This window comes from Rhinopithecus roxellana, chromosome 3 (genome assembly GCF_007565055.1).
Source record: "Rhinopithecus roxellana isolate Shanxi Qingling chromosome 3, ASM756505v1, whole genome shotgun sequence".
NCBI lineage: Eukaryota > Metazoa > Chordata > Mammalia > Primates > Cercopithecidae > Rhinopithecus > Rhinopithecus roxellana.
Genome location: NC_044551.1, coordinates 115,968,040 through 115,982,379, shown reverse-complemented (window position 1 = coordinate 115,982,379; position 14,340 = coordinate 115,968,040). Strand labels below are relative to the sequence as shown.

At 39.6% G+C, this 14,340-nt stretch overlaps 1 protein-coding gene across 3 annotated transcripts in view; it reads right to left on the bottom strand.

Annotated features, from left to right (window-relative positions):
* RAPGEF6 (Rap guanine nucleotide exchange factor 6) overlaps positions 1 to 14,340 on the bottom strand; it is a 234,450-nt gene that overhangs the window by 59,059 nt on the left and 161,051 nt on the right. For all 3 annotated transcript variants that reach the window (XM_010381558.2, XM_030926750.1, XM_010381559.2), the window contains one exon: positions 3,841 to 4,081. In XM_010381558.2, the coding sequence (XP_010379860.2) occupies positions 3,841 to 4,081 (241 nt within the window). The remainder of the gene's footprint in view (positions 1 to 3,840; positions 4,082 to 14,340) is intronic.

The following is a 14,340-nucleotide window of genomic DNA, read 5'->3' as shown; positions in this document are numbered from 1 at the left end:
TACTTCTGTCTTAACTTACAGATGTAATTCAAACTAGTAACATTTTTCACTTTAATTTTTAGGAACATTCTTTTAAAATTATATCATGATTTCTTTGGGATTTTGGAATTATCTATTCTTATCTCAAGTATTTGTTCTTTCCTTACATTCTTCCTTTTCTGTGACAACTCATCCTCTACTCTTACAGAATTGAGTGCTGCTAAACGCAGAGAACAAGTTTCTGTTCTTGGTGCCTCTTCCAAAGAGGTCTGGCACACAGGAGATGCTCAGAAATTGTGAAACTGAACTCATTAAACATTTTTTTCAATTAAAAAATAACAAATGTTCAAGAAGAAAACTTGTAAAACACAAAAAGAAAGCACAGAAGGGAAAAATTACCTATGAAACCATGCCTTCCAAAAACCACAATCAACATTATGATATTTTTCCTTCTAGTCATTTTTCTGATGTATAGTACAATTTATTTAATCAATCCTTGCAGTTGGACATTTAGGGTGTTCCAATTTTGTTTTAGTATAGATAAAACAACTTACAGCATCTATATATAAATCTTCATCTAATTACTATTAGAAACAGAACTACTGAATCAAAGAATTTTGTCATTTTAAAATATTTACTGGCCGGGCGCGGTGGCTCAAACCTGTAATCCCAGCACTCTGGGAGGCTAAGGCAGGTGGATCACTTGAGGTCAGGAGTTCCAGACCAGCCTGGCCAACACGGTGAAACCCTGTCTCTACTAAAATTAAAATTTATGTATGTATTTATTTATTTATTTATATTTTTATTTTTCAGTTGGAGTTTCACTCTGTCGCCCAGGCTTAAGTGCAGTGGCATGACCTTGGCTTGCCACAACCTCCGCCTCCCCGGGTTCAAGTGATTTCCCTGCCACAGCCTCCTGAGTAGCTGGGATTACAGGCATGTGCCATACCACGCCTAGCTAATTTTTGTAGTTCTCTTGCCTCAGCCTCCCAAGCAGCTGGGATTACAAGTGTGCGCCACTATGTCCAGCTAGTTTTTTGTATTTTTGATAAGAGATGGACTTTCACAATGTTGGTTGGGCTGGTCTCAATCTCCTGGCCTCAAGTGATCCCTCCATGTTGGCTTCCCAAAGTGCTGGGATAACAGGTGTGAGATAGCGAGTCCAGCCAGAATTTTGCCACTTTTAAAGCTTTTAATAAAAAGGCATCACTTTATATTAGCACACCAGTTTAAACTTTTATAAACTTATTACATTATCAATTCTGTCCCTGATCATTCTTTTTGTCAGTCTGTGATGAAACAAATGGTATCAAGGATTAAACTGTATATCCTGGATCAGTATCAATAGAGAACATCTGAGTCATGTTTTCTGCCTATTTTTCCATTGAAGTTTTAGTGATTTTTTTTCCTATTTGATTTCTGACAGCTCTTTATATATAAAGAATAGTATACTTTTGTGTAGCAGAAGGAATTGTCTGAATTCACTTCAAGTGACTGTCAAGAAATATAAGATACATTCTCAAAAATGCAAAATGGCTAGTCTGAAAGGTAAGACAGCTCTCCCAACAAAACAGCCTCCAGAAACCTTTGACTTCCAAGATAACTTATTTTTTCTGTATTTATGTGGCTGAAATACTTTGCATTTTACTCCTTGGAAACATGTTTGGAAGGGACAGACAGGTTAATATAAACTTCTGCAGTGCAGCATTTTATTCATATTTATATTCATAACCAAGCGTTTTCTTGTTGACACAAAGCAAGAGATCCAATAATCCCTTCTGAGTTTAAGTAAAACTATTTTTTACCAGAGAGTCCTCTTTTTTGGGTACCAATATAAAGTTATAATGCTTGAAAATATTCAACTGACTGTTCCTGGTGACCTCAGTTCTACACCTCTTGCTGCAACCAAAGACAGAATTCAGGTATAGTAACTAATTCCCACACCTCTCACCAAAGGATAATATGGAGTTGAGATACTGATTAGCTGCCTAAAACTTGAGTACAGCTGGTTAGAATGTGATAGTAACAAGTTGAAGACAGTTGTAATTAAGTGTTGTCTGTCTTTAGATGATACATGTCACAACTGTGTCACTGGTCAAAATGAGATGCAGTTAATGGGAGAAAGATGTATTCCAGACAAAACCCATTAAGGTTTCTAGAAGTGGAACTCAGGGCATTACCCCCTGAGGAATTCTCCTCATGCATTCTTTTCTGCCTTCTGGATCCTCGGTCTTGTCCCTTTTCCACAGTGACTTCCAGTCATCCCCAACTGTCCCCGACCTCTTCAGTGTAGGCTGGCCCCTCTAACATTCTCCTTACTCAATCCCCATTTGTGAGACCATGCATTTTTTTATAGTGTTCGCTACAGTACACTCAACATTCAAAAATTTTGGTATTTTAAAGTAATGATTTCTATAAGCCACTCAACCTCAAGGATAGAATGAGTAATGAACTTTTAGAAAAAGTTCAGGGTATTTTAATCCTCTGAGTTCCAAATTAAATGAGAAGCAAATGTGTTTCCCTGGCTGGAAATAAGAACTCAGGAAGATGAGCATTTCTGACTGGAAAATCTCTGAGATTTTTTAATTATTGAAAAAATATTTAAAAATAGCTATCACTAAAGATGAGAGCTGACACAATTCCAAGTTGCCTCCCAATTGTTCACTCTGCTATCACTGCTATATTGTGCTGTATCCACAACCCCAAATCACTAACATGGCCATCAGAGAGGTCTTCCTAAAAGAACAAATTTTATCAAATCACGTCTTCTTACGGCTCCCAGTCATGACATGATGAAGTTTATTATCTTTAGCATAATATTCAAGGTCCCTCATAGCCTACTTCTCTTGCTCCGGCTCTAGTTATATACACAGAAACACAATCTATTCAAACCTAACAAGTTTGTTCCTGCCTCCGCTTATCAACCTGTAATGTGAGAACTTTGCAATTTGCTTAGATTATCAACTCTTGGAGGATAAGAACCTTGGTCTATTTATCTTCCTGTCTCTGGCTTAGTATATAATAAATGTGTGGAGGATAAGGGTTCCTGATGTGAATTTCTCAGAGGTAAGGACTATCTCTTTTTGTTTCTGTAACTATCATCTGGCAAATTACCAGGAACTTTCAGGAGGCAAATAAGTATTTTCTTTTAATGTATTTTTTTGAACTTGCTTTATTTCGTTCACTGATTATTCACTGTCTTAACTTATTCAATAAATAGGAACTGAGTGCCCAGTATGTGCTAAGTTATTCGACTGCTCTTGATTAGAACTTTGGTAACTGCTTCAGAAAGTTGCTAATGTAATATGTACCAGAGTCATCCCCCAATCATGACAATTTAGTGGTCTAATTCCATCAGTATTTTACAGACCTTAATTTACATTTAAAATCTTCAAGTATTACTAAGTTTTGGTGATATCCCATTTTGGAAATAGAAATAGGTCTGATTAAAAAGTTCAACTTTAGAATTCAAGAAGGAATAAATGCTGCTGCAAAGGAAAAATGATTAAAAAAAAAACAAAAACAAAAACTGGTGAATGAGTCCCAAGATTTAAGGTGTACAATTTGTACAGATCAGGAGACTAAAATTGGACCAAAAATATTTAAAAATAGATTTCACAAAATAAAATGAGCAGTCTTTTCCAAAATTCAAAATAATGCTATTATATAATCTGAAAGTTGTAACTTCATGAAAGTGATAGGGAGAAGTTCAAATGTATTCTTATTTAAGTACTGTTTGAAGACTTTATGATACACTAGTTATATAATAAAGCAAAACTTACCCAAGTCTCCCCCCACCCCAAATAAAAACTTTATAGTGAAGATGAAAATTCCTGCATGGTTAAGATTGGCATTACCTACCTAAATAGCTTTGGAGGCAAGATACTAAATCGTGTTTTATCCAAAATCTTCCTGATTTTGTTTCTTCCACCTGAAACAGTATTTGCTTTAACTTTCTTACTTCCTTTCTCCTGTGATGTCTGTTCAGTATCTCCTGGCACATGCTGGATAGAATGGCGATTACTTTTTTTTTCAGCAATTTTGGGAATATGAGGAACACCAGATTTCTCTTGTTCAGTCCTAAAAAGTAACTCTTTGAACACTGTGGAAATAAAACAAATGTGTCATTTCTTTTCTTCTCTTTAGAAAATTTTTATACCAACAACAAATTTTAAGGATAAACACAGTGATTTTCCATTATTTGAACTTTCGCAGTCTCATTCAACTAAACATTGTCAAGTATTTACCCGTCCTTTAGCAGCTATATCTACTTCTTTCTTTAGTTTTTATACCTGATTATACTTCTGATGTTGCCCAACACTAATACAAGGAAAGTCAGTGGGGGGAAAGGGAAAGGAAGAAGGCAGACTACAGGCAAGTTTGAAAAAAAACAGATTCCTATTGAGGTAGTAAGTAATATAACACAAATCCACTAATTTTACAGAAACAGATATTTAGGTTCTATTGTATGTTATTCCTTATAATACAGCTGACCCTTGAGCAACATCAGGTGGGTCCATTTATACTTGGATTTTTTTCAACCAAACATGGACTGAAAATACAGTATTCTTGGGATGCAAAAACCTGCATATGGCTCTGAAGAACCAACTGTGAGTCTGGAATATGAACAAATTTTGTTATACATGGGGTGGAGGTCCTGTAAACAACCCTATGCATATACCGAGGGATAACTACATATGTCACTTGAGATGAGACCTCGCTACTATAGTCAGGTTCAGATGTAAAATTTAGATGAGAAAAGCTTTGTTGGTCTTTATTTTTACTTTTACCAAAAAACAGTAACTTTGTTTATTTATTGATTGATTGATTTTGAGACGGAGTCTCACTCTGTCGCCCAGGATGGAGTACAGTGGCGCAATCGCAGCTCACTGCAACCTCCACCTTCCGGGTTCAAGCGATTCTACTGCCTCAGCTTCCAGAGTAGCTAGGATTACAGGCATGTATCACCACACCCGGCTAAGTTTTGTATTTTAGTAGAGGTGGGGTTTCCCCATCTTGGCCAGGCTGGTCTCGAACTCCTGACCTCAGGTGATTCACCCACTTCGGCCCCCCAAAGTGCTGGGATTACAGGCATGAGCCACCATGCCCAGCCTAATTTTGGTAATTTAAATTTGGTAATATATAACGATTCCTCACAGTCACATTTATGAGGCTATGTCATTCGGTAAAGCTGCTAAAAAATATCCATTTCAGTGGTCTGAACTAAACAAGTAAACAACCAATCATATCTTAGATACTGCTTTTTTTTTGTTTTTTGTTTTTTTTTTTTGAGACAGAGTCTTGCTCTAGTTGTCCATGCTGGAGTGCAATGGTGCAATCTTGGCTCACCACAACCTTTGCCTCCTGGGTTCAAGTGGTTCTCCTGCCTTGGCCTCCCGAATAGCTGGGATTACAGACATGACACCACCATACCTGGCTAATTTTGTATTTTTAGCACAGATGGGGTTCCTCCATGTTGGTCAGGCTGGTCTCAAACTCCTGACCTCAGGTGATCTGCCCGCCTCGGCCTCCCAAAGTGCTGGGATTACAGGCGTGAGCCACCATGTCTGGCCCTTTTTTTTTTCTTTTTTTGAGAAAGGGTCTCACTCTGTTGCCCAGGCTGGAGTTCAGTGGCATGATTACAGCTCACTGCATCCTTGGCCTTCCTGGGCTCAGGTGATCCTCCCACCTCAGCCTCTTGAGCAGCTGGGGATTGCAGGAGTGTGCCTCCATGCCAGGTTAATTTCTGTATTTTTTTGTAGAGATGGGGTTTTGACATGTTGCCAAGAATGACCTCGAACTTCTAGGCTCAAGAGATCTGCCTGTTTCAGCCTTCCAAAGTGCTGGGATTATAGGCATAAGCCACTGTGCCTGGCCTCTGATATCTTTCTATCAAGTCTAACTAAGTCTGGTGAATTACTTCATCCTTAATGAGGGTGCAGGTACATTTGGGAAATTACTTTTTTAGCAATCTATTTGCCTACACCAAATTTTTGCCTTGTGAGGATGGCTACATCTCCTTGGGATAAAGCAAAGATAAATCTGTATAAGGTAAATATCTAGCAGCGATGAGTCATGGCGCTGAGGAAGTCTGAATTACAGAGAAATAGTGGTTGTGTATTCTTAGAATAGAGTTAAATGTCTTCAGCTGCATGAGCTGTGGAAGCAAACACTCAGCTTATCATTAGATATAGCTTTGAGCAGTATATGCGGCACCTTTTTTATTTTTTAAGCTATAAATTATGTAAACATGCCCACTGAAAAATCCAATCACAGAGAATTTTTCTGGAAAACAACAGAAAAGAAAAGCAAGAGTTTCCCACAAAATCAAAGAACTTACAAGTAAGACAGAAATGGATAAAGCCTTAAGAATGGATTAAAACATTTACAACTTGGTATTCACTTGTAAAATCTGGACTGATTTGAAGGTTTCAACAGAAGGACGATACCACATTACCAAAGCACAGTGCAAGTTTATGAAAAGTACATTTTTCTGCTTTCAAAATGATGGAGACTTTTTAGAAGTTACCTTCCATAAAGTCTGCATGATTAAAATATTTTTAAAATTTCACTTTATTTTAAGCCATATGGTAATAATATATATACACACACACACACACACACGCACATGTGGTATGCATGTGTGAGTATGTATATATGTACATTTATATATGTATTTTTTGGAAACCGGGTCAGGTGTCACTCTGTCGTCCAGGCTGGAGATCACAGCTCACTGCAGCCTTGACATTATGGACTCATGTGATCCTCCTACTTTTGCCTCCTGGGTAGCTGGGACTATAGGCATGTGCTACTGCGCCCAGCTCATTTTTTCTATTTTTGTAGAGATGCGGTATCACTATGTTTCCTAGGCTAGTCTTGAACTCCTGGGCTCAAAAAATCCTTCTGCATCGCCCTCCCAAAGTGATGGGATTATAGGGGTGAGCCACCACGACCAGCCAATACTTTTTAAATTTAAAATTCAGACATTCACTCATTCAAAATTTATTAACCTATAAATATAGGTCAGGTACTTCACTTGATGTTTGTATAATACTCCTGTTGTGGAACTTATAGTCAGTCTAAGACACATAAAACATAACCAGAGGAACTACTTAAAACAGCAGGAAAGGGCAATCTTCCTTAAGCAAGTCAGTCACCTTGGAAAAAGAAATAAAAAAGATGAGATTTTAACTAGGCAAAGAAGGAGGATGAGTAATCCTAGGTAGAGAAAATCCCAAGTTCAAAGTCCGTGTGGTAGAAGGAAAGTTCAAGAAAATGAAAATGACTAGAGAACAAGGTAGAGGCCAGATAATGCTATGCTAAAGTATTCAAATTTTCTGTTGGAGTAACAGGAAAACTTTGAGGGGGCAGATTTCCTTAGTTGTGTATATAAGGTAACCGAATCATTTTTAAAAATTGTTAAATTTGTCTGGGTGTGGTGGCTCATGCCTGTAATCCCAGCACTTTGGGAGGCTGAGGAGGGTGGATCACCGGAGGTCAGGAGTTCGGGACCAGCTTGGTCAACATGGTGAAACTCCACCTCTACTAAAAATACAATAATTAGCTGGGCATGGTGGCAAATGCCTGCAATCCCAGCTACTCCAGAGGCTGAGACAGGAGAATCGCTTGAACCTGGGAGGCGGAGGTTGCAGTGAGCAGAGATAGAGCCACTGCACTCCAACCTGGGCAACAAAGCAAGACTCTGCCTCAAAAAAAAAAAAAAAAAAACTGGGGGGGCGGAGCAAGACAGCCAAATAGGAACAGCTCCAGTCTCCAACTCCCAGCGTGAGCGACACACAAGACCGGTGATTTCTGCATTTTCAACTGAGGTACTGGGGTCATCTCACTAGGGAGTGCCGGACAATCGGTGCTGGTCAGCTGCTGCAGCCTGACCAGTGAGAGCTGAGGTAGGGCGAGGCATCGCCTCACCTGGGAAGCGCAAGGGGGAAGGGAATCCCTTTTCCTAGCCAGGGGAACTGAGACACACAACACCTGGAAAATTGGGTAACTCCCACCCCAATACTGCGCTTTAAGCAAACGGTCACACCAGAAGAATATATCCCTCACCTGGCCGGGAGGGTCCCACGCCCACGGAGCCTCCCTCATTGTTAACACAGCAGTCTGCGGTGATCTAACCCCAAGGCAGCAGCGAGGCTGGGGGAGGGGCGCCCGCCATTCCTGAGGCTTAAGTAGGTAAACAAAGCCACTGGGAAGCTCGAACTGGGCGGAGCTCACAGCAGCTCAACGAAACCTGCCTGTCTCTATAGACTCCACCTCTGGGAGCAGGGCTCAGCTAAAAAACAACAGGGGAAGCAGCAGAGGCCTGAGCAGACGCGAACGACTCTGTCTGACAGCTTTGAAGAGAGCAGTGGATCTCCCAACACGGAGGTTGAGATCTGAGAACGGACAGACTGCCTGCTCAAGTGGGTCCCTGACCCCTGAGTAGCCTAACTGGGAGACATCCCCCACTAGGGGCAGTCTGACACCCCACACCTCACAGGGTGGAGTACACCCCTGAGAGGAAGCTTCCAAAGTAAGAATCAGACAGGTACACTCGCTGTTCAGCAATATTCTATCTTCTGCAACCTCTGCTGCTGATACCCAGGCAAACAGGGTCTGGAGTGGACCTCAAGCAATCTCCAACAGACCTATAGCTGAGGGTCCTGACTGTCAGAAGGAAAACTATCAAACAGGAAGGACACCTATACCAAAACTCCATCAGTACGTCACCATCATCAAAGACCAGAGACAGATAAAACCACAAAGATGGGGAAAAAGCAGGGCAGAAAAGCTGGAAATTCAAAAAATAAGAGCGCATCTCCCCCTGCAAAGGAGCGCAGCCCATCGCCAGCAACGGATCGAAGCTGGTCAGAGAATGACTTTGACGAGATGAGAGAAGAAAGCTTCAGTCCATCAAACTTCTCAGAGTTAAAGGAGGAATTACGTACCCAGCGCAAAGAAACTAAAAATCTTGAAAAAAGAGTGGAAGAATTGACAGCTAGACTAATTAATGCAGAGAAGGTCATAAACGAAATGACAGAGAGGAACACCATGACATGAGAAATACGTGACAAATGCACAAGCTTCAGTAACTGACTCGATCAATTGGAAGAAAGAGTATCAGCGATTGAGGATCAAATGAATGAAATGAAGCGAGAAGAGAAACCAAAAGAAAAAAGAAGAAAAAGAAATGAACAAAGCCTGCAAGAAGTATGGGATTATGTAAAAAGACCAAATCTACGTCTGATTGGGGTGCCTGAAAGTGAGGGGGAAAATGGAACCAAGTTGGAAAACACTCTTCAGGATATCATCCAGGAGAACTTCCCCAACCTAGTAGGGCAGGCCAACATTCAAATTCAGGAAATACAGAGAACACCACAAAGATACTCCTCGAGAAGAGCAACTCCAAGACACATAATTGCCAGATTCACCAAAGTTGAAATGAAGGAAAAAATCTTAAGGGCAGCCAGAGAGAAAGGTCGGGTTACCCACAAAGGGAAGCCCATCACACTAACGGCAGATCTCTCGGCAGAAACTCTACAAGCCAGAAGAGAGTGGGGGCCAATATTCAACGTTCTTAAAGAAAAGAATTTTAAACCCAGAATTTCATATCCAGCCAAACTAAGTTTCATAAGTGAAGGAGAAATAAAATCCTTTACAGACAAGCAAATGCTTAGAGATTTTGTCACCACCAGGCCTGCCTTACAAGAGACCCTGAAGGAAGCCCTAAACATGGAAAGGAACAACCGGTATCAGCCATTGCAAAAACATGCCAAATGTAAAGACCATCGAGGCTAGGAAGAAACTGCATCAACTAATGAGCAAAATAACCAGTTAATATCATAATGGCAGGATCAAGTTCACACATAACAATATTAACCTGAAATGTAAATGGACTAAATGCTCCAATTAAAAGACACAGACTGGCAAACTGGATAAAGAGTCAAGACCCATCAGTCTGCTGTATTCAGGAGACCCATCTCACATGCAGAGACATACATAGGCTCAAAATAAAGGGATGGAGGAAGATCTACCAAGCAAATGGAGAACAAAAAAAAGCAGGGGTTGCAATCCTAGTCTCTGATAAAACAGACTTTAAACCATCAAAGATCAAAAGAGACAAAGAAGGCCATTACATAATGGTAAAGGGATCAATTCAACAGGAAGAGCTAACTCTCCTAAATATATATGCACCCAATACAGGAACACCCAGATTCATAAAGCAAGTCCTTAGAGACTTACAAAGAGACTTAGACTCCCATACAGTAATAATGGGAGACTTCAACACTCCACTGTCAACATTAGACAGATCAACGAGACAGAAAGTTAACAAGGATATCCAGGAATTGAACTCATCTCTGCAGCAAGCGGACCTAATAGACATCTATAGAACTCTCCACCCCAAATCAACAGAATATACATTCTTCTCAGCACCACATCGCACTTATTCCAAAATTGACCACATAATTGGAAGTAAAGCACTCCTCAGCAAATGTAAAAGAACAGAAATTATAACAAACTGTCTCTCAGACCACAGTGCAATCTAACTAGAACTCAGGACTAAGAAACTCAATCAAAACTGCTCAACTACATGGAAACTGAACAACCTGCTCCTGAATGACTACTGGGTACATAACGAAATGAAGGCAGAAATAAAGATGTTCTTTGAAACCAATGAGAACAAAGATACAACATACCAGAATCTCTGGGACACATTGAAAGCAGTGTGTAGAGGGAAATTTATAGCACTAAATGCCCACAAGAGAAAGCAGGAAAGATCTAAAATTGACACTCTAACATCACAATTAAAAGAACTAGAGAGGCAAGAGCAAACACATTCAAAAGCTAGCAGAAGGCAAGAAATAACTAAGATCAGAGCAGAACTGAAGGAGATAGAGACACAAAAAACCCTCCAAAAAATCAATGAATCCAGGAGTTGGTTTTTTGAAAAGATCAACAAAATTGACAGACCGCTAGCAAGACTAATAAAGAAGAAAAGAGAGAGGAATCAAATAGATGCAATAAAAAATGATAAAGGGGATATCACCACCGACCCCATAGAAATACAAACTACCATCAGAGAATACTATAAACACCTCTACGCAAATCAACTAGAAAATCTAGAAGAAATGGATAATTTCCTGGACACTTACACTCTCCCAAGACTAAACCAGGAAGAAGTTGAATCCCTGAATAGACCAATAGCAGGCTCTGAAATTGAGGCAACAATTAATAGCCTACCCACCAAAAAAAGTCCAGGACCAGATGGATTCACAGCTGAATTCTACCAGAGGTACAAGGAGGAGCTGGTACCATTCCTTCTGAAACTATTCCAATCAATTGAAAAAGAGGGAATCCTCCCTAACTCATTTTATGAGGCCAACATCATCCTGATACCAAAGCCTGGCAGAGACACAACAAAAAAAGAGAATTTTAGACCAATATCCCTGATGAACATCGATGCAAAAATCCTCAATAAAATACTGGCAAACCGGATTCAGCAGCACATCAAAAAGCTTATCCACCATGATCAAGCGGGCTTCATCCCTGGGATGCAAGGCTGGTTGAACATTCGCAAATCAATAAACGTAATCCAGCATATAGACAGAACCAAAGTCAAGAACCACATGATTATCTCAATAGATGCAGAAAAGGCTTTTGACAAAATTCAACACCCCTTCATGCTAAAAACGCTCAATAAATTCGGTATTGATGGAACGTACCTCAAAATAATAAGAGCTATTTATGACAAACCCACAGCTAATATCACACTGAATGGGCAAAAACTGGAAAAATTCCCTTTGAAAACTGGTACAAGACAGGGATGCCCTCTCTCACCATTCCTATTCAACATAGTGTTGGAAGTTCTGGCTAGGGCAATCAGGCAAGAGAAAGAAATCAAGGGTATTCAGTTAGGAAAAGAAAAAGTCAAATTGTCCCTGTTTGCAGATGACATGATTGTATATTTAGAAAACCCCATCGTCTCAGCCCAAAATCTCCTTAAGCTGATAAGCAACTTCAGCAAAGTCTCAGGATACAAAATTAATGTGCAAAAATCACAAGCATTCTTATACACCAGTAACAGACAAGCAGAGAGCCAAATCAGGAATGAACTTCCATTCACACTTGCTTCAAAGAGAATCAAATACCTAGGAATCCAACTTACAAGGGATGTCAAGGACCTCTTCAAGGAGAACTACAAACCACTGCTCAGTGAAATCAAAGAGGACACATTAAAGAAATGGAAGAACATACCATGCTCATGGATAGGAAGAATCAGTATTGTGAAAATGGCCATACTGCCCAAGGTTATTTATAGATTCAATGCCATCCCCATCAAGCTACCAGTGAGTTTCTTCACAGAAATGGAAAAGACTGCTTTAAAGTTCATATGGAACCAAAAAAGAGCCTGCATTGCCAAGACAATCCTAAGTCAAAAGGACAAAGCTGGAGGCGTCACGCTACCTGACTTCAAACTATACTACAAGGCTACAGTAACCAAAACAGCATGGTACTGGTACCAAAACAGAGCTATAGACCAATGGAACAGAACAGAGTCCTCAGAAATAATACCACACATCTACAGCCATCTGATCTTTGACAAACCTGAGAGAAACAAGAAATGGGGAAAGGATTCCCTATTTAATAAATGGTGCTGGGAAAATTGGCTAGCCATAAGTAGAAAGCTGAAACTGGATCCTTTCCTTACTCCTTATACGAAGATTAATTCAAGATGGATTAGAGACTTAAATGTTAGACCTAATACCATAAAAACCCTAGAAGAAAATCTAGGTAGTACCATTCAGGACATAGGCATGGGCAAGGACTTCATGTCTAAAACACCAAAAGCAACGGCAGCAAAAGCCAAAATTGACAAATGGGATCTCATTAAACTAAAGAGCTTCTGCACAGCAAAAGAAACTACCATCAGAGTGAACAGGCAACCTACAGAATGGGAGAACATTTTTGCAATCTACTCATCTGACAAAGGGCTAATATCCAGAATCTACAAAGAACTCAAACATACAAGAAAAAAACAAACAACCCCATCAAAAAGTGGGCAAAGGATATGAACAGACATTTCTCAAAAGAAGACATTCATACAGCCAACAGACACATGAAAAAATGCTCATCATCACTCGCCATCAGAGAAATGCAAATCAAAACCACAATGAGATACCATCTCACACCAGTTAGAATGGCAATCATTAAAAAATCAGGAAACAACAGTTGTTGGAGAGGATGTGGAGAAATAGGAACACTTTTACACTGTTGGTGGGATTGTAAACTAGTTCAACCATTATGGAAAACAGTATGGCAATTCCTCAAGGATCTAGAACTAGATGTACCATATGACCCAGCCATCCCACTACTGGGTATATACCCAAAGGATTATAAATTATTCTACTACAAAGACACATGCACACGTATGTTTATTGCAGCACTATTCACAATAGCAAAGACTTGGAATCAACCCAAATGTCCATCTGTGACAGACTGGATTAAGAAAATGTGGCACATATACACCATGGAATACTATGCAGCCATAAAAAAGGATGAGTTTGCGTCCTTTGTAGGGACATGGATGCAGCTGGAAACCATCATTCTTAGCAAACTATCACAAGAAGAGAAAAGCAAACACTGCATGTTCTCACTCATAGGTGGGAACTGAATAATGAGATCACTTGGACTCGGGAAGGGGAACATCACACACTGGGGCCTATCATGGGGAGGGGGGAGGGGGGAGGGATTGCATCGGGGAGTTATACATGATATAAATGATGAATTGATGGGTGCTGAAGAGTTGATGGGTGCAGCACACCAACATGGCACAAGTATACATATGTAACAAACCTGCACGTTATGCACATGTAACCTAGAACTTAAAGTATAATAAAAGAAAAAAAAAACAAACAAAACAAAACAAAACAAAAACTGTTAATTTTCTCCACTGGACCTAAGTATGTAATTGTAAGTAAAAATGTGTGGAGCTTGTAGTTTGTTTTAAAGAAGAGAAATGATTGTGTAAATTTAAAAAAATAGGGACAAAAATGAAAGGATAACGAGCACACACAGTTACAATGCTATTAAACAGCAATATCAGACATTGTACATAAACCAAAAGTAAAAGTGCCAATCTATAAAAGCTTAAATTTGACTACATAAAAACTAAAAATGTCTCTCTTCTTACATACATGTATTTGAGTTCACAAACACAAGGAACAAAAGTCAAAACACAAACCACTTGCGGAAAATACTTTCAACTTTTCAACTCTTTAAAAAGAGTTGAAAGATACTATTTTAATTTATAAAGTGCTCAAACAAGTCAATAAAAGATGAGTAACTATAAAAAGGGGCAGA